The 25,643-nt window shown below is 37.6% G+C and overlaps 1 protein-coding gene across 1 annotated transcript; it reads right to left on the minus strand.

Annotated features, from left to right (window-relative positions):
• Window positions 1–12,799: 12,799 nt before the first annotated feature.
• Window positions 12,800–14,713, minus strand: LOC135161200 (myrosinase 1-like). Its single transcript, XM_064118564.1, has 6 exons — window positions 14,513–14,713; window positions 14,068–14,398; window positions 13,855–14,002; window positions 13,347–13,585; window positions 13,111–13,257; window positions 12,800–13,009 (listed from the first exon to the last, which is right to left on the minus strand). Exons 1-5 carry the CDS (start codon window positions 14,649–14,651, stop codon window positions 13,113–13,115), a joined length of 1,002 nt encoding a protein of 333 aa, XP_063974634.1. The 5' UTR covers window positions 14,652–14,713; the 3' UTR covers window positions 12,800–13,009; window positions 13,111–13,112.
• Window positions 14,714–25,643: the final 10,930 nt, after the last annotated feature.

Raw genomic sequence — 25,643 nt, forward strand, 5'->3', positions numbered from 1 at the left:
GTTACTGCGGTGTTTTATGGAAAATCAACGTTTCTGATGTAGTGGAAAATTGAAGGGCGATTTTTTTATCGTTAGGGGCGGGGGGGGGGGGAATTGAGGAATTGTGTGATACTTCGTAGAAGATGATCCACAGTTTGGGAAAGAAGTTCTATTATTTGTTTGTAAAGAGAAAATCTTTTTTTAAAATCAATTTTTCTGAAATTTAATTTATAGGGTAGTGACTAGGTAGAGATTTTTCCAAATTTTACTGATGCAATTAGGTAGAAAATTTGGTGACTGAAAATATTTGAAGATAGTATCCGATCGGTAAAATACTGATTTCAAGGTAAAGTTCCTTAAGTTCGCGGAGGGATTGCGGACAGACCACACAAGCTTTTCTTTCTGAATCTTTGAATGGCAATATTTTCATAATCAAAGGAAATTCAGCTCAGGTTCAGATCAAAGTAGAATTAAACCAGACCTGACGATAGATAAAAAAGTGATGAACTATTTGGATCAGGTTTTGATGAATTGCGTAACGACATTTTTCGTACGCAGAAAGACATTCTGGATAAAAATTAGACCTTAAGAGGGCGAACTGTGGGGGGAAGGACAATCCCAATCAGCCTGAAACCTGACTACAGTCGGATCAATCCGACCCGAATTTCCATTCAATACCCTTTTTTATTATTCCCTACTAATCTCCGGGGTAAATTGTCAAGCGGCTCCTAATAAACCCACTATCAATGAAATCGGTGCTAATGAAAATATAAAAAAATACCCCGGGACCAACAGTCATATCTTCTCTGTCAAATGGTCTCCATCACGATTCTTATTTCACTGAGGTAGTGAGAAAATTCAATCGAATAAATTTTTTCCTCTATTTTTCCAGGGTTTTTTTTCCAACGGATTTACGGGAAGCTTGACTTAGCCTATCGTCTGGACCAAGCGTGCTCAGTTCTTTTACTGCCTTCATAAATGCGCGGGACCGTGATTTAGTACGAGTGTTGCATCTGGTGTTGTTCATTGCTGCGGTTCGATGCCTGCCTCACACTTGGCTTACCATCACAGCCCATATTCCCTTACTCACACGATATTACGCCTCTCGGAGACGCTCAAAAAGGTACAATGAGTCAAAGTTCACGGATAGTCAGGTACACTTGCTGCATTTTCAATAGAGTTGTTTCATGTTTATTCAAGTCATAAATTAACGGAGATATGAGATGTCGCGAGATGAGCATTTTGATTGATTGTTTACCACTGAATAGATATTATGCAATGAGAAAATGTTAACGGCAGTGAGGAAGAATAAATGATGTGGTTTTACTTGCAGTGGATTGAATGAAGGAGTAGGAAATGAAGAGGAAAATTTAACTTAATTCACATTTTCGAAAATTATAACAAAATGTTGGCGAAATTGTCGCTACATTTTAACGGAATTTCGTGGTGTACTGCGTAAGGGGTCTTCCGAATTATCAGAACGAACCTTTGATTGGAATACATTTATTATAAATTTTTTCAAATGAAAAACAGGGTTTTTGTAGAATTTAGGCGAAAAGTGATAAAAATATTAGTCACTTTTGACTATTGAGTAGTTTTTGGTGGATATCTCGGAATCTAGAAGAGATAGACAAACTTTCATAATAACCTTTTCTACAGAGCGAATGGAGTACAATAAAAAATGTTATAATAAAAATTGCGCTATCTCTCTTAGAATCGGCGATATTATTAAAATATCGGGCTCAGAAATGAGGGAACTCGTTGCGTTTTATCGCATCATTACTGAATTGTCCTAAAAAATTTCTCTTCATTGTATTTAGTGGGAATAAAAGACAACAAAGTTATCAAAGCTGACTGTAATTTATTTAACTCGAACGGTGGATATTGATTACTAATTATCAACACATTTGTTTGGGTTGAACATTAAATAATTAATTAAAATCACAGTTAAAAAAAATTCAATTTTGAATAAATATTCTATCCAACCACCTTAACAAATACATCTGTCCCCACCTCATTCACCCCAATGATTCAATAATTCGCTTAAATTCCTCTTTGCCACCGAATCCCAAATATTGAATAGTTGAACGACTCATTTACCGTCACATCAACGGAACCCAAATGATTTTACCCTTTCACTAATGACCCCGTAGACACCGAGCTACCAGAATTCCCCCGCATTATCTAAAATCACCTTCTTATGTCAACAGTTTTGATCCAGTCAAGGGTCAACTCACATCAAGGGTTCAGATCACATCAATCCTCACTTCCTCAAACATTTAATTCCTCCAACGTACCTTCAATCCTTCCCCAGCAACATCCCCATATCTATAATTTCCCAAACAGTCTATTACCCATTAATCTAATCGTTCACCAACAATCACCGTACCCGTTCTAATTCGTAATAAAGTGAAAGGTCAGTTCAGACGATAACGGTAACAAATCGATATTGCTCCTCATCCCCGAACGATCTTGATCGTTTGGGGGACGATTTCAGCGTGATAGACCTTTACAAAAAAAAACTAAAAATTATCTAATTTTAATCGTTCAACCGTTCACCCGACCAATTAAACTCCACAGCTGTAATTTCTCTATCTCTTCCTTCCTTCACCAAACTATCGAATTATCAAATTAATTGATCACTAAAAATAGTTGGACTCCTGATGTCACCCAGATGATCTCGTAGATCCACTTTTACCCAATTACACTGACTACACAGTTACTACTTCCGCGTTTATTCTACAATAGACTCAATGAGTTTTTTTTATATTTTTAAATCGTTTTTATGGTTGAAATAGGAGGACGAACGTTGGGAGAAAATATTAAATGGTCGTTTGCCCTCAGTCTTGTTTGCTACAGAGTATCTGGTTTATTATTATTTCGCGATAAAATACGAAAATCACGGTGTACGCATCGCCTCCTATGCACTTATCGGGTTTTGCAGGTGGACGTGTTGTGAGGTGTTATATACACTTGATCGATTGAAGATCAAATCGTAATATTGGCTGGGTAACGAGAAATGTCACGCTTTGTGAGCGTATAAATAACCCACCTTCTTTCAACACCTCTGCGATAGGTCTAAATGCTTTAAGAATTTTTTATCTGCAGAGAGGGAAAAATCAGCGAATTTGTATGGTATGATTACGATAAAAATTACTATGCTGGCTTACACTCTCATCACAAACTGCAGGCCTGAGACAAATTACTATGCCACCTGGTAAAATGTCTGTATCGGTCGCGTAAAAATTCCAAGTCTGATGGGCGACGAGAAGATGGACGCCAAATGGCTGATGCAACAGGTTCCATGATGGAGTCCAACGTCGGGAATGATCGGATGTATTCGGCGCTCACAGAAAAAATTTGAATACAATATCAGTGACAGGGTTTACCGTCGAGGATTATCGGAAATGGCCCCAGTGCCACACTTTTAACAATTCAGTAGATTTTTTGTCTTTTTTGTTTGTTCACTCATTATCGATTCACTTTAGCGTTGGTATCTCCAGAAACTCCGTTCTGTCAACTACTAACTATTCTATAACGAACTATTACGAACGGTTTCACCGAATTCATTGAGTCATCAAACAAACTAAAGAGTAAGGATGTTACTGTGGAATGGAGGCATCCAAAACAATGTCAGGGGCGTACGACGCAATGAGAGGTTAGGGTTCCTCTCGTCATCAGGGACTCAAATATAGTACAGCCACCTTGCGGTCATTTTTAAAACATTGAATACATAAATTTAAACTGTTTAATCTATTTACAGCAGCCAATAGCCCCTCGGAAACATCATTTTCTTCTTATTGCCCTCAAAAATCGAACCGACTATAATCCACTACTCAATGTACTTGAATTAAGGAATAATAATTACTCCTATTCCAAGCATAACGTATACTTAAGTAAAGTATACAATGTCCTCAACTCAAGCACCCATATTTTTCCGTCTACCGATTATTCCGGCAAAAACCAAAAATTGATCAATTTTCACACACTCGACTTTTCCCAGAATTCATATTTCCGCTAATTCAACAGACAAAACACAGTCCTTCTGTTCTTATCGTATCGCGTATGTTTTACTTTACCATCAGAGGTGTCACCCCACAGTGTATCCCGTATACGGTGGAATATTACGGTCATTAATCAATGCCAGGTCTCGGCCGAGGTGACGAGGTCTGACGTCCAGGGCGTTTTCTCTCCAGCGTTGTGCTTCTTTTCAAAAGTGCCGTGTGGAAACCGGCGTGCCTCTTCTTCACCTTCGCCATTATATTACAGGCATCCTCCGTAAACGTTATAAATGCAATGCACGAACCCGGGGGAGCACAAGATGTTCCATGGCCGGTGAAAAAAATATAAATTCATCCTGACTTCTGTGAAACCTGATAATTAGAATTAAAGTGTCAAAGACTGGTCGATCAATTATTCTTTATGTTGAAGACTAACGACAAGGAGTGCGACAGGGGTGTCTGATGGTCCCCGCATGACAGTTACCCTTACTATATATTTATATTTATTTCTATTTAAATTTTTGCCTATTACAATGGTTGTAGATTTTCGAACGGGTTCGGCCAAATTTTTTTCCTGAGCTATCACTTTAATAAATAAATAAGAGATACATAAAGTATTTGATATGTAAATATCACTTGACAACTCGAACTGCTGTCTGTTGGTTCAGATGTTCGCGGCGACTTTACGCCGTATTAAAATATTTAAATGTAAATTTTTACTGAAGAATAGATACATGAGAATATCTCTGAACTTTTCTATGAGAGTATTAATGTCTGATTGGATCTGCATAGGACAAACATTTTAAAAAATTGAAGCGGTAGTTTGAGATATAATAAAGAACAAAGGTTTTTGGATAACGTGGAATATCTTAAAAACTAATGATCTAATTTTGTTCCTCTTTAATACCAAAACAGTGTTATTGCGAGACCTAAAAGCGTAGAGAGTTTCAAATTTTTATCTCGATTATTTTTTTTAGTTCTGGCCCACACAAATAATTTTAAGGAAAAAATGAAACAAGAGAATAAAATTGAATGACGGCAGATGGAATGGTCTTTTCTCGACTCAGTTGTACAGGCGCCATCGCGAATAGTATTAAAGACAATAATGGAATCGGTCAAACAGTTAAGGAGATATCGGCTAAAAACGATTTTTGCGAATTCGCTATATCTACGGAACCGCTCAACGAATGAAGCTGAATTTAATCTAAAAAATTCTCTAACCATTTATAATTAAAATTAGCAAATAAAAAAAATTACGATTACAATGTTTCTACTCGGAAGGAAAAACAAAATAATCCCGGGAAATAGGATTATTATTGAGCATAAAAAATTACGAAAGGGAATGAGAAAAAGAATGAAAGACTGGGAAATGCGTTTTTAATTCCGCATAAGTCCGTATACCATTCGCCTGTCGGCGTTTTTCCTCTGGGGAAAAGACGTTATTAGTGGAGGCATTAATCAGAGCGTGGGATGCGAGAGGGTGGATGGTTGGGGAGGGGGTGGCTGGTAGCAAGCAGGAGCCGAAGAAAATGCCAGCGGGCGGTGGGTGAGATATGAAACGATGGAAAACTTAGCGGAGGGCCAACTCCCCCTTTATCACCCACCACAGCAGCGCCTCCACCGCTTCGCGGATGAACCGTTTTAATGAAATAAAAGATGGCGTCCCTGTGGGGCAGAGCAGGGAAACGACGAGGTCGAGGGGGTGTGGACGGGGGGAAATCTCTTCTCTTCTCATCAGAAACCACTGCATGGATTCAAGGCTCAAATGAAATTGCTTGCTATAAAAATGATACCAGGACTATGTGACTGTGTGCGCCGAGTGGATATTAGGTCTTGACTCTACAATGCGCTTCTTCGGAATTTCGTTTGCTTATCGAGGTATTATATCGTGTAATGGGTGTCGTAGACTTTGGTAATTGTCATGCCTCAGTGATGTCTTTTTCTCTGTACTGATGGAAGTGGTTACGGCGGCTAAATCGGATGATTCAGTGTGAATTGGTATATGAAAACAACCTTTGAGGTTATGGTTTGTGAAGAGATGGATGAAACTCCTGCAGGGTCTCTTGGATCTTGAAAAAAATATAGGACCTCAGAGCAGTGGATACTGCCCCTCAATGGTTCCATTTTCCAAATTCATGATAGTTATGTTATTATCAAAAACAGGTAATGGTATTCGGGAGTGGGAGAGGTGCCATTTTGAATGGTTTGGTGATGGGCACCATTTTGAATGGTTCGGAAAGCGTAAAGTCCCGACGCACATTGACGGAACACACGAAGTTCCGTTATATTAACAAGTGCGTTTCGCGAACGGCAGGAGGCGCTCGGATGTTGGACGTTGGAATTTCTAAACGACTCCATTTTCTTTCCTTTTGGTTTCTACATCTCCATCATGGCACGGCAATAAAGGTGATATGTCCACTAGAAATAAAAATAGCATGTCATTGAATGAAGTTCGAATGAATTTGATCTGACCAAATTCTGGCGAAAACGCCGTTACACAATCGGCCAGACTATGACCGAAGATTTTAGATAAATGTTTGTTTCTCGAACCACTTTCCAAAGCAGAAAATTCTTATTTGGTTCTTTGGTATTGCCCCGACATTCATTTTTCCTTTATAATCGCGAGTGAAGGCGGAAAGAAAAATCACCAGTTCTCATTACGCTCGACACGTAGGCAGCTTTATGAGTCCTCCTTCTATAGACAGTTATACCTTCATCCTCCCTCTTTCCCTTACCAAAGGATCCAACATATCCTGCCGTTGGCTCGCGCGCAAGGAGATATTATTTATTTCGTAAATTAACTCCAGACCGGGCCAGAAACGTGACTGGAAAATCTTGGGATTTCCACGCGAGCTCTTTCGCGCGATTATTAATCGATCCCATTCCTCGGCTCTGGTTCTTGTCTAAATCCGATTTCTTTGTCTTTCTAGTTCTGGCATAAGACCCTGTTACCTTCCATTTGAAGAAAAATAATACTCAACGAGATTAACTGGAAAATTGAATTATTCATAAGAAGTGGAAATCATGTTGAAGTGCGTGAAACGTCGAATAATTTCTCTAACGAATGAAATCTCTCAATGTTCGTACGTAATTATATATTTTCAATAGTTATACAGACTTCCAAGAATAGATAATCGTGACTGAAGTTGGCATAATTTCTTTCCCGTAGAGGTAATTCAACTTACTCCCACTTCAAGACAGAACCGTTACAGAAGTTATATACTCACAAAAAATTTCATTGATGGAGGGATTATTTATTGTTAAAAAATACAATCCGATTGGAGATTGGGATTGATTAAATCTCACCACATTCATTTATTAATAATTAACGAATTTCATTTACCATAATATATACATATATTCACCTTCTGCAGGATATATAATATATAATATATAAATTACGTATATAATCTATTCTTAGTGGCAGATGAGCGATGGCCAACGTTATGCCGAGATTCGCCCAGTATTGACCAATGTCGGCTCATCCTCGGCTTACAGTCGGCCACTTCTCATCTCTTATATCTCTTAAACATATAATTTTATGATTGAAAAATATGCAAAATATATTTGCCTGATTTATGTCATGTCATGACAAAGAATTATATATCATATATTATGTACTATATATTATATACGCGATAGGTAAGTTGTACCGCAAGCGTTATACAGGGTGTCCCAGAATTGCACGTCCAAACTTTAAACTTAAGTTGGGGGTGAAATTCTGGATCGAAAAGTCCTGAGCGATTTTTTGATCAGATGCACCCTCTTCAAGTTATTGAGGGTTGAAGTTGGACGAATCAGGGGCGTGGAATACCCAGTCGCACGTCGGTGAGAAAAACATGCGAGTGTAGTGGTGTCCCCACCATACCGTACTACTCCCCTGCGGCGGCAGAAAGAGATGACTGGTGGCGGAGGGTAAGAGGAAGGGGAGGGAAATAAAAAAAATGAACACCCGCCCGCTACATAATAGTAGATTATGACATGAGGACGATAGGTGGAGGATTGTGAGAAGTGTGAAGTTTGCAGCACGAGGCGTGACAAGTCGCAGTCGAGGCGAGCCGGAGGCTTCGCCCCCCCCCCCCCAGCGAAAACCAGAAATAGACTTAATTAAAAAAAAATTATTCTTTAGAAAAATACATAAACAATATCAACTAAAGAAAACGAATCTTAACGTTTTGCTTAGGTTCTATTGTCCATGGTTGTGTTCATCGAAAGAAGAAATCATACGATTGCAAAATTTATTCACCAAAAAACATTTTATAATTTGTATCAATTTAATTTTATAAAATTTTATAATATTAAAGCACTTATTAATCTTTTGGTATTTCGATTAAGAAAAGTGAAAAACAAAAATAGGCTTAATTTAAAAAAAATTATTCTTTGGAAAAATACATAAACAAGATAAATTAAAGAAAACGAATCGTAATCGAAATACTACCTCTTACCCTCCGCCTCTAGTCATCTCTTTCTGCCGTCGCAAGGGAGTAGTACGGTATGGTGGGGACACCACTACACTCACATGTTTTTCTCACCGACGTGCGACTGGGTATTCCACGCCCCTGATTCGTCCAACTTCAACCCTCAATAACTTGAAGAGGGTGCATCTGATCAAAAAGTCGCTCAGGACTTTTCGATCCAGAATTTCACCCCCAACTTAAGTTTAAAGTTTGGACGTGCAATTCTGGGACACCCTGTATATTTTTTTAAAAGAGTTTTTTGATAGTTTTTTTTACTTCGCCTCAGCATCATTAACGACCAAATGATTGTTAATTGAATCAATACTTTCTTAAAGAACAATATTTGTTCTTCAATTCAAAAGCTTAACGCAAAGATCAGACTATTATTGACACTAGTCGATCTCCAACAGAAATTCCGCAGTTTCTCGCAATTAAACCTCATTTCTCACCTTCATCTCTTCTGGCTGTACCGACGTATTCTTGTAGAATAAATGAAGAAGCAAAGGACGAGGGGTGCAGTGCGCGCGTGACGGGCAAACGAGATTCTTTCGCTACTTCTCCCACCCCATTTCTCATTTATATTTCACTGATTGCCGTTATTTCTTTCGTTTCATTAAGTTTCCCAGTGACCAGCCGCGCATCTTCTTTCATTCCTTATCGTACACGATGTGTGGAGTTTCCAAAAGAAATAGGCAAGCTGGACGTGGCATAATTATCGGGGGAGTTGGAGGTAATGAGGGCGAAGAGATTATAACGACGCTGTCGAATTCATCATGGGCTTGAAACAGATGGTGAAGATGATGGACGTTATGGAGTTTTCGGGGGAATTACTAATATGAAGAGAAAATGTGTTCAATAGTGAGTTGTTAATTTGTACCAATTACACGAAAAAAATATATAACAATTTTTTAGTTGTTCGTGGTGCATTCGATTTTCGATGGCAATAAGAAGAAAATGATGTTCCCGAGGGGCTATTGGCTACTGTAAATATATTAAATAGTTCAAATATATGTATGCAATGTTTTAAAAACGACCGCAAGATGGTTCTAATGTATTTGACTCCCTGATGACCGGAGGAACCCCAACGCCTTATTACGTCCTACGCCCCTGACATTGTTTTGAATGTCTCCATTCCACAGTAACATTGTTGCTCTTCAGTTTATTCGATGGATCAGTGAATTTGGTGAAATAGTTGGTCATAGAATAGGTAGTAGTTGACGGAATGAAGTTTTTGGGGAAACCGAAGGTGAAATGAATCGACAATGAGTGAACAAACAAAAAATACGCAAAATCTACTGAATTGTTAAAATTATGGCACACGGCGCCTTTTAGTGATATTTTATGCGAAATTTTTTCGTCATTTATAAGGGGTTGAGTGCACGTATTAATGATAAACGTTTTTGTGTTACTTGATCTATTCGTAGGAGATGATAAAATAGCAAGAAATCAATTCCTCATCGATTTTATTATTTCATTTCATTCTCCCCTATTTATAATACATAGAATTGTTATCTTTAGTCAACAGAACAACTAAAAATCTTCGAAATAAACCAATAGACTTCAAATTTTATAATTTTTAGACATTTATAGTCGAAGAAATTAATTCTGCAAAAATTGTCACTCTCACCGTGAACATGTGAGTTTCGCTTTCAAAACGAACACTGGCAAAGGTTGAGTTTATGATCGCCTACCGTGTATTTCACTGTAGAGGAATCAATGCGACCCAGGCAGGGATTATGTCTGTTGCGTACAGTAAGAGGGAAGTAAAGAAGAAGAGGGAGATATGATCCGTTTTATATACGTGATCTTATCTCCCAGCAGCGGGCGCATTGCATGTCATCGACAATATCGTCTCCCTTTTATTTTACTTATTTATCATGAGATAAAATTCAACCAACCAACACCAATACTGAGCAAACTAACGTGAGCCGACACAGTTGATTTTTTCAATTCTTTAAATAGATTCATCCGGACATTATTTAACTAACTATTCATCAATTATAATTTGTGTGAGTAAATAAATTGTTTGATCAGTGTATTAATCAGGTTATCACAAATTACCATTGATAAACGGTTTTTGAAACTTTGGATTTTGATTTTTGGTAGTTTGGGCAAGTTTTTCATTTACAAATATTTTGTCGCAGATATTTTTTCGTGATAACAATTTGAATAATTGCGTTTCAAACAGATGAATCTTGTGTAATTTGATTTCCATCAATCGAGCGAACTATTCGTTAATTATTAACGAATATTCAGTTGGTCATATGCACGTCTACCATTAGTTAATGAATAAAAAATAATTAACGAATAAATGGATCGTTCCAAGAGTCCAATGAAGTGACTAAACTTTTAAAAGAATTATAAGCTCTTCATGATAGTCTTCCCGCAATTTATAAAAGTCAAATTAAATATCAATTTCAAATAATTTTAGATTCCCAAATCGATGTTGAAATGACTAACGACTTCCACAAACTACACGCAGAGAAATACTAAGAAAAATTACGCATTTTTTCGTTCCATAATAATAATTATTATCTAAATTTTAGTTTACAAAATTGCGATGCCGTCACGTAGATTTTCTGTCACTTTTCTAATCCGTCATCGAACGTTCCATAATTTTTGGCGAATATTTCTCTCTATTTACGTATATACAACAAAAATGAATGTCTTCAGTTGCATTTCGGTTCTTCATATATTTCCAGATTCTTTGATTCCTTTAACTGAGATTGATCACTCAAAAAATCGAAAATTATAATTGATATCCTTCGCATGACTGAATAGAACAATTTCAACCGTTAATAACCGGGGGCAACTGGGATAACTACTATTATGTATAACGTCTGGAATGTATGCTCGTGAAAAATGATTTACCCAGCAACCGAAAATTTTGGACAAAGGGCGCGAGCATTATTAGCCATCCAAAACTATTTTGCGATGGTTTTTATAACAACTCACCTTTTTTTTTCGCGGTCTAATTATTGTGTTACACACCATGGTAATTATGATGATACCCCATGCGAGGGATTATGATGATCCAATTCTGTGGCCTCAGGGGGTCACCCGTGAGGAAATTCCGGAGGGTGCTCTTAAAAACATCTCTAACTAGGACTCATGCATGACGAACAACGTCTTCTACAAATCACAGGCTTCGCCTGTATTTAGAGGTGGTCCTAGTAGCTACGTATGTGTACAAATCATATTAGTCTATAATTATGCGCATTCTAAAACACCTAGTTGTAAAAATCAAGGTGTTGGGGAATATGAATCTAGGGTTTTACGTTGGTAAATTATACAGTGCATATTGACGAGGCCCACTGAAGCACGTGCGCAAAATTTTATTGTTGGAAATGAAAAAAAAAATGTTTAAAGGGCTAACACACTCAGTTCAATTTGCCCTTAAATCAACTCCGTGAGCTCTTACGTCCAAACAGGAGTTTTGGATGATTGAAATTTGAAATTTTCTATTGTTTGTGAGGAGATAACTAATTTCCGGAAATGACGGTGTATGAAATTGATGTGTTCTTTCAATTATTATTTATTGTGATCCGGAAGTTAGTGACCGGGTGGGGATTAATAAATAATGACCCTATTTAGCTTCTTCAATTTACACTATTTGATAATGTTGAGTTTGCAGTCATTTAATAGTTGACTATATCATTGTTGATATAAACCGTAAATATAATAATTAACGCCTGATGCGTTCCTGATTTTGAATCTGATTTATCCCTCTGATTATTTGATAACGAGTGCCTGATATTGTCCCTGAGAATGAGTACTGACCGCTTGTGATTGTAACCGAATGTATCATTGACTGTTCCTGACTGTAATTGCAAATATACCGATTGGAAGGTGCGCTAGTCATCTAGCAAAACCCCCTAATTTTGACAATGCAGGGAGACAAAAATTATTTAAAAATTACGTACCAGCTCCGTGATCTGCCAATCATAACAATGGGACTGAAAAAGTGCGTAATTGTTCCCCGATGTTTTTCGAATACTGTTCTGACTGGCAGATTACGAAACAGGCACATAATGTTTAAAGAATGTTTGCTTCCATGTGTGTACCGATGTCGCCCGATTGCGTTTCCGATCGTGTTTCGATTTTAAACAGACGATATCATTAATTTCTTGTTAACGAAGAAAGTTACTAATCGAGTAATGAGTAATGGAAATAGGAATGTTTATTATTATTAATTAAATTCAATAATTCAATCGATATTCAAATATTGGCACAGAAAAATTGCCAATTGCTTTAATACCTGAAGCACAAATTCCAGTTTGAGCACATGAGAAAAACGTTGTTTATTATTTTCAGTCCACTCTGGATATAGAATATTGTTCTTGAATGAATTGGAATCTTAACTTGGTGGATGGATCTGCCTCGTCCGAATGTTTGATACACGAATATCTTGTCTGACTTCATCGATTTTTGCACAAACATAGACATCCGCTTCTGACGAATTGCAAGGGAACAAATGTAGGATATCCATTTAGCGAAAAATATTCAGTAATTATGTCCAAAGATAGATGTGTTGCAAATTATCAAGAGTGTCAAGTCTTCCAGGTTAAAAATCTGAATTCAAGAAACATAATATTTGAGAAAAACTACTGATTCTATTCTGTAAAAGAATTAATCCTTCTACGATAGTCTTCGAGAATAAAAAAAATACTCACCACTATTTCAGCAGATTTATTATAGTTTCATTGGCTGGTACCAAGTGCCCCTCCTCAATAACCGTTTTCAACCAATAACTGGAGAGTTTCAGAGTTCTTTTGCGATTGGGATCATCAAAATCCACAGAAATAAGTCCAAAACGTTGTCTGAAAAAATAACAAACATTTGCAGACTGTCATGTTAGTGACACATTAAATTTTAACTATTGACTTTTATTGATTTTTGAGTAACTCACGAATATCCGAAGAACCATTCAAAATTATCCAGTAAACTCCAAACAGTATACGCTCTGACATCGCACCCATCACGAATGGCGAAAAGTACTTCTTTCATGTATGAATACAAGTACTCAATTCTATCACCGTCCATAACACCAGACTGAGAACTCATTCCATTTTCCATGATGTAGATTGGTGGTTTATCGTAAATTTCCGTTAGCTTCCGCAACAGTCCTCCGATAGCTTTCGGAAAAATCTGTGGAAAAAAGAATTGAGAAATTGATCTTGCATTGCATATAGTACAGTGATTTTTCCTAAGAACCTTTTTTTGTAGAGTGAAATGAGAGCTACAATTAATGTCATTATAAAAATCCAATCACTCAACTCAGAGTTACGTCAATTCATCTCGTTTTACCGATTGGCAATTAAATACATGAATTTGGAACGAAAAATTGGCAGATTGGCAATTGGCAGATCGACTGAAACATTTTGTAAATGACTACTAATAGAAAAGTGTATTCTTACCCTGAATCCTATAGACGTAACTTTCCACTCAGAATTATTCGAGTGAATTATGCCCGAATCATCGTACCATCTTCCACTGTCAGTCTTATTCGCTGGTTCAACCATGAACGGAGCGTAATGATTGATACCTAAATAGTCAGCCGTTCCTCTGCAATAACATTTCATTTATCCCATGATCAATTTGGTAGTAGTCTGAATCATTTTATAACTTACTTTATATAATTAATCCACTCAGGGGAAAATTCGGGCAACCTTGAGTGAGTCAGACCTTCTACTTTACTATTCTCTGCGATTCGTGTCTTCATGACTTGGGGATAGTCCCCACTTTTTGAAAATATAGGATCCAAAAACCATCTTCCTTGAAAGGCAAAATAAATTTCAACACTCTCCGTATCGTTTTCCAATTTCGGAAAGAAGTAGCCACTGTTGGTGACCAATCCAATTTTGCCTTGTTGATGTGGCCGAAATTCTTCATCGTAAATGTGATAAGCTCGTGCATGTGCTTTCAATATGTTGTGACCACAGAGATAACGATTCCTGTATGCTGCATGTGTAGTAAATATGATGTAATTAGAGGTCTAACAGGCTTCGTTAAATTTTTTCGCGTCATTTCGAAAAAAAGAAAATCGCATTTCATAAATAAACTGAGTGTATCTACCTGTATCAGGGGCACTTTCGTTCAGGTATGCGATCATTCGACAGAATATGTCAGGTTCATTGAATGTAGACCAGAACTTCACTTTAGATCCCAGTTCTCTGAATACAACTCTGGCATAATCCTCAAAATATTGAATCATGGATTCATTAGACCATCCTCCTGTCCTTTCAACCAGGGATTGTAAGTCATCAAAATGGTGAAGTGTCACAAAAGGAGTGATTCCATTGCTCAACAATTCGTCAATGAGATTTTCATAATATTGAATCGCAGCTTTGTTTATTACATCTGGTGAACCGGTTGGCAAAATTCTTGACCAACTTATGGAGAAACGATAATGATTCAACTGTGAGAAGAAGAGGGGTCATGAGTGTAGTCAAGACCTTCATCGAATGAGACATGAAATAATGACTCATGACATGGTTTCAGGAAGGGTTAGAACTTATTCTGAGATTTTTATCCAATTCGAACTATGTTTAAATCTGTTTCGCAACTATAACTGCACCGATAGTGTATTTATTTTCATTCTTCATATCATGTGAGACCTGCTGTTCTTACGCTTGACTAATATTCTATTTATAAAACCAGCGATAAGTAAAATTGAATTGAAGTAATTAAATGTTCAATGCGAAAACCGAAAAATAGTTCTGGAGGTAAATGAACTGAAGACATCAATTACCGTTTTATGTATTTTAACCGAGACCTGTTTAATGACAATGTATTAAGGTTCTACGATTGATTCATGATTTATAAGTAATTCAATAGTGTGGATTAATTATTGACGTGGGCCTTATTAGAATTTCTACCGAATCCATTACTCCACTGTCAATGTATCACTTGAGCTGACACGTTAGAAATAGTTTCAGGTTTGGAATTTGTCCATTTTTACAGAACTACTCACACCAATTTCCTTGATCAATTGGACGTCTTCCTTATATTTATGATAAGAGTCACACGCCACGTCTGCAGTGCTATTATCCGGAGGCAAGTTTATCTTATTATGGATACGATAATCCCATACGGTCTCCGATTTGTTGTCAACATTCCATGCACCTTCAATCTGATAAGCGGAAGTAGAGGCACCAATTGAAAACCCCTCCGGAAATTTCAGGAAATCTTCATCGTGTGCAGAAATGGCTCTGAATTTCAAAAATTCAATCAGATTATCAATGACGAATAATATGCAAGGCGATCTCTTGGATTTGAAATATCGAAAAGATAGTTGTACTTAATAAGTGAACCCTTAAGTATCGAAAAATTGGGCTAATGATGATATCTTCATAAATATGTCTTCATTTAGTTTCGCCGTCTTACCTGCAGATGTGTAGAATGTGCACAATAACAATTAATGCTTTCATATTCATCCTGCGATAGGTCAGAGAAAATTGCATTTGATCCAGTGGTACATTAACTATCGATGTCGAATCTATTTCATTTCACAGAAAAGTCAGACACTTAGATTGTGTTCGTAATTCTTGATAGTTGATCTCGAGGATTTTAGATTAAATCGCACTATTTCGATGTTTTCCTTACAGAAGTCCCTAATGATTTCTAAATAAACGTAAATATTTAAAGATTCAGAGATCATAAAATTCTGATATCAATGTAATCATAGACGTAGAACGTTTTCTGGTATTTCCTCTCATTCAAATTTGGGGAACATTGAAAATTAATCAGGGAAAAACTTTACCGATTAACGAGATTTGAAAAGGTGATGATTTCACGGAATACGAGACTTTGAAAACTGATGAAGTGGGTGAACTCGAACTTGGACGGATGTCAACAGAAGAAAACAGAAACTGAGCTGAAATAGTTCACACTCGGCGTTTTCATTCGATGGGAATCCCATAATTGAGTAATTTCTTGGAAATAAATCTAAAATCTATTAAATATGTACGTCTGATGATAATCAGTTGGGGTTCATTGGCCGATCTATTTAAGGAATCACTTATGTTAATTAGGTACTGAGTGTGTTTGAATACATAAAGTTGGAGGAAAATTACCGAAGAAGGTGCGTAGCGATGGTTCAACTTCAGTTTCTAATTACTTTTCATTTTATCCCCCTAAACAGAAGCAAAAGTGCATTTAGAGAATGGATTTGTTATTGTGAACGAATGAATTTTGGTTATAAGTTCAGGTCTGTTTGGTCTCACCAAAAATTCATTGGTTAATATTTAACGAATGTATCTTTGATAAATCTTGTTCGAAACGAACTAATTAAGTCATTTACTAAGAAAAGGTGTCATATGATTTTTTTAGAATTGCATTAAAAAACTATCAGCTATCACAGTAATTGGTCGATCTCGCTACTCGGTCATTTTCTTGACCTAATTACCGAATTTATCCAGATATCTACGTCATTAATGACATAATTAACTCGCCATTCCTGGAAAAGACATTTTTTATGCATCGAACATGGCGGATTCTCGGAAATAATTGATTGCTTCACCGTTATAATCGATGATTTGGTGTTCGACTAGCGGATAATGAAAGGCAAAATGGACGTCAACGCCGTAGCCACTTGCAACGCTAATTATTACCCGAATTTAATATTGCGGTGGGATGGTGCTAGTGTTCTATAGGATAGTCAATACGATACAGTGTAGGATCCACAGCCGCGAAGATCGGGTTGTATAGGGTTAATGAACCAAAAAGAGGGCAGAAAGGACAGAAACATGAAACATAATCCGTCCGACTTCATGATCAGCGTAATTAGCATATGACAACAACCTTCCAGGTTATAGTTTCCAGACAAAACCACGAAACTCCTGCAGGGTTTCTTTGTGCCAGGGATGGCACGACTTTTTCCAAAGAGTCGACATCACACCCACGGAGAACCTCGGGAAGGTATGCCATGGCATATGCCCAGATATGTAAGACCTCACAGCAGTGAAAACTGCCCTTCAATGGTTCCATCTCCCAAATCCATGAGAGTTATGTTATTATCAAAAACAGCTAATGGTATTCAGGAATCGGAGAGGTACCATTACGTATGACTTGGTTTCCATGATTACAATAACACCTCCAATGCTCCATAACGAAACCCACAAGATTCAGTAGATCTTCAACGTCTTTTGGGGAGGTTATGACTCTTGGGGGTGGAGGCCATTTTGAATGTATTGGAAATGGGATAATGGTTAAATGATCAGACGTGTGAATCCCGTTTCAACTCTTTTATTTTTATACGCTGGAAAGGCACAACCGCTCTGCTTCGTTTCCTTCAAAGAACTAACGAAAAGACTGAAGGGATACAACACCCTGGACCTGATGTCTCTCATCAACAATGCTCCCACTCATGCACCTCTCTATACATTCAGGAAAACAAAGCATACACATCACCTCCAAACTTCCTAGAATTTTCTCTCATAACAATGTTTTCTACTCTCAAGTGGAAACACCAGAATAAAAGAAATACTAGTCGTACAAAGACCAATTCATTCCATCTGAAAATTAATTTTTGACAAACATTCGAAACGTAAACTCCAATAGACTTGTTCCGCCACATTAACAAGTGCATTTCGCGAACACCAGGAGACGCTCGGGTGTTGAGCGATGGCGTTTCCAAAGACTCCATCATTTTCTTTCCTTCTGGGTTCTGTACCTCTATTACAGTACAGAAATAAAAGGTCCTATATCCGTCAGGCGTCCCAACTCTTCTATTAGTCTACTGTTCAAGCACATGATTTTTTGCATTTGAATCCTTCGTCAAATCGGCCAGTTTCGTATCCTTCTCCATTCCTCCATTGATCTGGGATTTCCCTACAGGCACATGTCACTCACCTTTTGCTTTCATTCTTCCTTCGCGATCCCCGTATTGGCACTTGGTATAACATGAAAATAATGATTGTACCCGATGGATGCAGAATTGGCTTCGATACACAGTACACCATCCGCCAAAATGATCGTCCCTCCCCCTCTCTCGCCCACAAGTGGCGTCTGGGCTGCCGGGTGATTCAGGATCGCCAAGATGATCCTGCTTATTAAGTGGAGGCGAATCCCGCTGTACGTAGGATGTAACACCAACATCATCACAAATTCTCACACACGGTGAAACCACATCACATAAATAGAAGGGTGGAAGGGTACGATGGTGGAACAAAATCGACAGTGTATTATGGTATCGCGATGCGAGGGAAGATGGAAGGATAGGTCGATCCACAAACCGCTATTATTTATATTAAGTTTAATGCAAGTACGTGACTGAATTCATCGCATCTAACCAACAGTATTGGACCCCTGTATCATTAGTATACACCTATCATTGCATTACTACACTGGCCGGTTGAATCAGGTATCCAGCAAGAGGTAAAACGTGAGGACGACGACGATTGGCCGCATGTATCACACGGGTGCTGAGCACCTGAAAACTGCACGGAGGCTGATATTCGTGCGCTATGGAATATTTTTATGTAACTGGACGAAGAGAAATATCGGTGGAAAATTATGACGACGGTCACCAGAATCGAGGGGCAAAGGCCTAGATTACTGGAATGGGTTTTATTCACACATCAAAATTGATGTCAACACCGTAAATTTTGGGATACATTTTGTAATTGATAATTTGTGGCTTCGTAAAATTTAGGGAACAGCACTAGCAAATTTGAAGGTCAATCATTTTTTATTGGAGTTTAACGGAAAAATTGATAGAAATCTTATTGAGAGTGCTTGGTATGTGTGGAGAAAAATTAATCGTCTGTCCATACCTTTTGCGTGCGATAAATAAAGGATTAAAGTTGATAGTCGAATCGCTTTGATATTATTTAGACAATCCAGGCCCATAATCTAATAAATGCTGTAAAAATCCCTGTGCAGATCAGTTTATTTTATTGTGCTTCCCTTCATTTTTGAATGTGCCGCCCAGCAGTTTTTCGTTAACTCATTGTGATTGGTTAAAGATGAGCGCCGAATGTATACGATTATTGCCGAAGTGGGACCTGTTGCATCGGCCGTTTAGCGTCCATCTTCTTGTCGGTCGTTACACTTTAAATTGATACGAGGCCGATATAAAAGTTTTTCTAAGACGATAAAGAAATTTTACTAGATGGCACAGTAATTGTTCTCTGGCCTGCAGTTTCCGCCGAGATTGTAAGACAGCACAGTGATTTTTTTCTAAATCATACTATAAAAATCCATACATTACACATCCATACATTATACATTTAAAATCTTCATTCTCTCCTGAATTTCATTATCGTTTCGATTTTTAAAAAAGTCAATAAACCAGGACTTGACTGGATGTCTTATGAGAAAATCAACATGTACGTTGTAATCAACGATGAAACTCTTAATGATTTTACCTCTTTGCGGAACGTATTCAATTATTTACTCATAAAAAAGAAAACCTTAAAATTTACGCACATTCTTTCCCAAATTGAATTCCAAAAACCCTAACAATGTACAATTTTTTCCCACTTTAACAATCGAATTTAATCATTTCATTCTAATTATTAACTCAAACGAATTTCATTTAATTACATTATTCAATTTTTTTCAATCTGACAATATTGAAAAGGCGCTTACCCACTCAGTAAAATACCAATCTCAGACTAGAGCTCCTTAAAATCAAGTACAAACTGTACTTCATTAAAGTATTTATTACATACTCACCAAGAGAAAGAGGTATCGAGTTGAGAGGAGTGTTCGGGTACGAATGATTATAGGGGTGGCGCCTAGAAGTTTCAGATGATTTACATCCCAACCAAAAACCTTCCTCAGTTTTAAATCTTTTCTGAGTCAAATATTAAAGGACTAGACGCGGTCCGTCCCTCCTGGCCAACATTCAAATCTCTGCCTCTCCCTATTACCTCCCCTCCCCCCTCTCCACCCCCTGCCCGTCATTCCACAACCCTTTCGCGTCTTTCGTAAACCATAAATTCATCAGACCTGTAAAATTACTGTAACTAGAACTCTCCAGCACTTCCCAACAATTCATCAAGAATGACACAGAACATATTAGCGAGTAATTCCTATTGGTCTGAAAAATACCTATCAAAAATTGTGGGGTTAGAGATAAAAACAATGTCCAAGGTTGTAGCTCTGCAATTTACAGATGCCCTCGATTATGCAAGATTTTTAGACACCGGACCCCCATAGAACACAGCGGTCGTAAACGATTTCGAATAGGCCGATGGGAGGGAGGTGAAAGAGAGACAAAAGGGCGTAGTGCAGAGAAGCGAATAAAAAATGAAAAAGACACGAAGAAGCGCCTGTATGCGGTCTACGGGTTAGCCAAATTACAGCTTCCACGTCAGGCTATGGTGATTGATGTGTTTGGGTCTAAAAATCATCTCCAATGCTTTTCCAGGAAATTAAATATCCAAAATCACCAGTTGGATTTTTTAGTGCAGGTGAAAAAAATTATTTATCCTTCGTTGGTAAAAATTGGCGAAATATTTATGGTAATGAATGGAGAGGAATAATTTGAATGATAATGAAGACTAGAGGTGATTGAAGTTGATAAATTAATGGGGGGGGGGGGGGGGGATCGGGTGAAGAGGGAAAAATTGGTCCAAAAATTGTGACGACTAGGATTTGATAATGTTGAAATTTTTAGAAAATTGGGATGCGATATTATTATGGAAAAGAGATTTTCCCACTTTTTTATTATTTATTATGAATGAATCGAGTAATAAAGAATGTTTATTATTGATATGTGTCCTCCACCATTTATAAGTAACAGAAATATTTCGAATAAAATATGAGTAAAAGTGCTTACCGTTGAGGGTTACCAGAAAGGGCTCCATATGCCATAATGTCAATAATTTAATAGATTTGTTGTTTTTTTGTTTGTTCACTCATTGCCGATTCACCTTACCTTTAGTAAAAAATAACTGCTTCGTTAATTACTAACGATCCTATTACTAACTATCCCCCAAATTCAGTGATCCACCAAACAAACTGAAGAGTAACGATGTTATGGTAGAATGGAGACATTGAAAACAATATCAGGGGCGTACGACGTAATGAGGGGTCGGGTCTCTCTGATCATCAGGGGGGCAAATACAGTACAACATTGTAAAACATTGAATGACACACCGAAGATGAAGGTGTTTGAACTATTCAATGTATTCACAATAAAGAAATAAATAATCAAACTACAGAAAAATAATTTATAACCGTCATTCAAAATATTTCCCTGAAACATCCAAAATAGTCGCCCAGATTTGTTCCAAAAACGACTCAAATCTGTCACTATCCCTTTTTAATTCCAAAAAATTCATTCCCTTCCCTGTCCGTAAAAAATCCGCAAAAAATCATGCTAATACCAGCGCAAATAATCTAGACTCCAGTCGTTTTGTCTCCAATAAATCACAAGAAATTCCAAGAAAATTATATGAAGAAGTAGAATATATATGGATGTGGATCGTTATAAAGTTATAACGTTGGTATAGTTCAAAAGTTTACTGAAAACTTTCAGGAAAAAGTTTTCTGGATCCGTAGACACCGAGAAGGGATGCGCATTGCCGAGAGAATGAGAAAGGAGAATATATAGTCGTGATGCAATAAAATAGCGCCACCCACCGGGTCCACCGGGGTTGTTATCTCGTTGGCATCAATGGCAATGCTTCACTTTACTTCGCCTCCTGTTATGTGGCCCCAGCGTTAAAGTAACAAAGCGAGTGAGAGATACAGAATGTTAAGGATAAAAGAGAGATAACGATAGTTTAGCTCCACAAGGGTTTTGAGGGGGAGGGAGAAGGTTGATACCAACCACAGTACAGAGGGTACCATCAGGGTGCATAATGAACTCGTTAATTAACTATCAGGAAGTTCGATCAAATCTGATAAAACATCTGCCACACGACTATCGCTGACCGGTAGCATTTTACGGTGAATTTTGTTGGAGATGAAAATAATCATTTGAATCATCTAAAATCAGTTATTCGCGCATTTAAAAATACATGAGATTCCACTGATTGATAGGTATTTAATGATAGACCAGTTTTTCCTTAATCGAGAAGTCTACGGTTGCGGGTGGCACCGATGGACCGGTAGACTGGTTAATAATATGGTTTTATTCAGGGAACCGACGCCGACGCCTCGAGCTATTGCGGTTCTCCTTCTTCTCGTGAAGAAAGGTTAGGTCGGGAGGGGAAGGGGCCAGTGAATAAATTCCTAATTGTTTTTGATGGAGTAAATGAGCTGCGCGACAGGGGCTTGTGACGGTAGCCATATGAGGGGTGTCGTTTGTGCAACAATATTTTTTATAATTTAATTTTGGGAAGTTTTGGTGGTAGAGTGCTCTTCTGGTTAGCGGACATGGCGCCTTTATTTCGGCGCGATAATGGAGGTGGAGAACCCAGAAGACGGGAAAATGGTGGAGGATTTGGATGATGCTGACCTCCAACACAGGAGTGCCTCCTGGCGTTCGCGAAATGCATAAGGGATGTTAAGACGAACATTTCAAAAATTGGATTGGTAGTTTCTGAGATAATGAAGAACAAACTTTTACATATTAAGTGGAATATGTTAGAATTTATTTATAAGGGTTATTCATAAAAAAATTTTGAAAAAAAATTTATAGGAGGTACACAATTAAAAAGAAAACTTGAAAAAAATCACATCATAAAATAGAGAGGTGACAATTTTAGGATGTCTTTAAATCCAGGTATAGTCCGTCACTGCAATGTTAACATAGCAGTTTTTCTTTTAAATTTCTTTCCGTGTAATGAAAGTACTAATTGACAGCCCAAATTTCAATCCCCATAGCCCCCATTCTCTAGTAATAATGTCAATTGTGAATTAATGACCATAATTTTTCGGGCACTTTTCCCCCCAAACATACACAAATATCCCCCCTCCTCTTCACAGGGCCATTTTTAAAAAGAAGATTTTTGGAAAGTAGTTCACATCTCTGAGCATTTTCTATGTAAATTAGCAATTGAAAAAAATCACGATTACAATGCCTCCGTTCGGAAGCACAAACAAGATAATTCACGATGAACTCATGTGTAAATAAATTTCTGAGAAGATGTATATGAAAGACTCGCGTGTTAACCCTGCACTCATTTGCCTGGTATGCAATTACACATAAATTGCCGCTTTTCCTTTTATTCTACCATTTCTCAAGCTGAGCACGAATGAAGTAAGAATTACCATGAAGTTACCACGTTTGCATGAATATCGGAGGTGAGATCTGGGTTGACTCTTTGATGAGGGATAATCATAACTATGACTCGATGAGTTCATATTCCGTATTCCCACAGTGATGGAAGAGGTTCACTTAGAAATCGTAAGGGACCGGTTGTGGGTTTTGAAAAGCATTGTCCGACTGAGTAATGACTTTCTTCAGAATTTTTTTTAATTACAAAAAAAAATATTCGATGGCCCATTTAGTGCTGTCCCGGGAAAGTTTCCCGACTTTGATATTCAGAAACGAAAATTTTCTGAGTAATTTTCGAGAAAATATTTTTTTCGAAATAATTTTTTGTGTCCTCTACTCGCGAAACTTTAAATTGACCTGACTCGATAAATTGTTCATTAATTATTAATCAGGAAAATCCACCGGCTGCGATAACCCTCGATCTGAACGCAGCGGTATTTTTCCATATTGCATGCGCAATACAGAATTAAATATGTAAATTATTTACTGAAATTACCCCAACAATATGAATTCCAGGGGCCCACACGCAGTGCGAGCCATGAAGTTTTTATTGTCGAAGAGAAGGAGGTGTACACAGAGTGAATAAACGATTAAGCTGTGGGGCTCACTCACTGACCTAGCGTGCACCTGGTGCGCTTCCGCGCGAAACCACATGCCGACAGGAAATCGCGATTCCTATGTACAAACTACTCCGTCTCCCGCGCGCCCCGCAAACGGCCATTGACGTTGAGTCCGTCGGTGTTAATGTCCACTTCCCGAAATTGTCATAAAATGATTTTATTTAAAAGCACCCCTGTAAATGATTTTTACAGGGGTGCTTCCTGGAAATCACTCATGCAAATGGTGATTTATATTTTGGGCGTAATTCAGGTCTATTTTCTGATACACTCGATTTTTGATGAAGTGTCAAAAACCTCCTCAATTTTCTTGCGTCTAATGATCAAAATTCCGATTTTAATCGCTGCCAACTCCGTAAATGTTGATTTTCCCATCGATACCCTGTTAACTTCTCCTGTTTTCACCTTTTTCTCTGAAAAACAGGCACGATAATTACCAAATAATCAAAGTAATCGAATAATCAAACAAATCATAGAAACAATCGCCGAAAAAATTATAATTCCAACTGTCATTAAATTTCTAAAAATTTTGTGTATTTTCCGCAATTCTCGGAATCCCCTAAAAGTCTGTTGCTACCTTAAAATAACAATAATAATATACTTGATTGGGGTATTATTTATTTTCCTTAAAACCGCTGAAATTCTCATGCAGCACCTGGAACCTGCGGCTTTCTAATTGCTCCTACGTCATTTTAATTTTCACAAAAATCGTCCTCCTCATTTCAATTATTTCGCTTAAATTAATCCATCTCTTTTATTTTTCGTTAATCATCACGGCATCTAGTAATGATGAGTACGAGACGAATAGTTACTGCGACGATGAGCCGGAAGTCACTTGAAACACGCACGCGCATCGCACATTGAACCTCGAGTTGTGTTTGTATCTCGTCGATCGTAGGATAGAGACGACTATATTATAACGTCCAACTCTTCTTCCTGTCACATCTCATTACCATGGACAGTGGTTATGACAATTAGCATGGTAATTAATGAAATTGTGGTTTTCGTCGTTATTTGTTATTGCGGAGTTGTAATATTGAAGAAGGAAGAGATTACGAGGGAGTTTTTTTTTACGATTAGCGGGAGACAGTTGTGCGATGCATTGTCATGTCGTCTGATTCTTCATATTCAATTATGACTAATTAGGCAAGTCGGATAATTATACTTCGAGAGCATGACATGAATATGGAGAACGTCGACAGACACCATTTGCTGCTGTGAAAGCTCTCAGTGATTAATTGGTTGAAGAATTTATTGTGACTTTTAGTTTTTTTTGATTATTTAAGAGGTTTTATGCGATTGTAGTCAAACAAAAATTTATTTTTCCTCAAAAAACTGTCGTCTTTCTTTGTTTTCATCGGAAAATCAACAGATTGAAGAGGGGAACTATGGAGACTCGCTATCTGTAGCTAAC

Source organism: Diachasmimorpha longicaudata, chromosome 4, assembly GCF_034640455.1.
Source record: "Diachasmimorpha longicaudata isolate KC_UGA_2023 chromosome 4, iyDiaLong2, whole genome shotgun sequence".
NCBI classification, from domain to species: Eukaryota; Metazoa; Arthropoda; class Insecta; order Hymenoptera; family Braconidae; genus Diachasmimorpha; species Diachasmimorpha longicaudata.

What these genes read in the sequence shown, in the direction of transcription:
- LOC135161200 (XM_064118564.1), bottom strand. Translation starts at nt 14,651, where the DNA reads ATGATTCAATATTTTGAGGATTATGCCAGAGTTGTATTCAGAGAACTG. An exon ending in CGAAAGTGCCCCTGATACAG is followed by an intron (nt 14,399 to 14,512) that starts GTAGATACACTC and finishes CTACACATGCAG; the next exon opens with CATACAGGAATCGTTATCTC. An exon ending in TTACGTCTATAGGATTCAGG is followed by an intron (nt 13,586 to 13,854) that starts GTAAGAATACAC and finishes TTTTTTCCACAG; the next exon opens with ATTTTTCCGAAAGCTATCGG.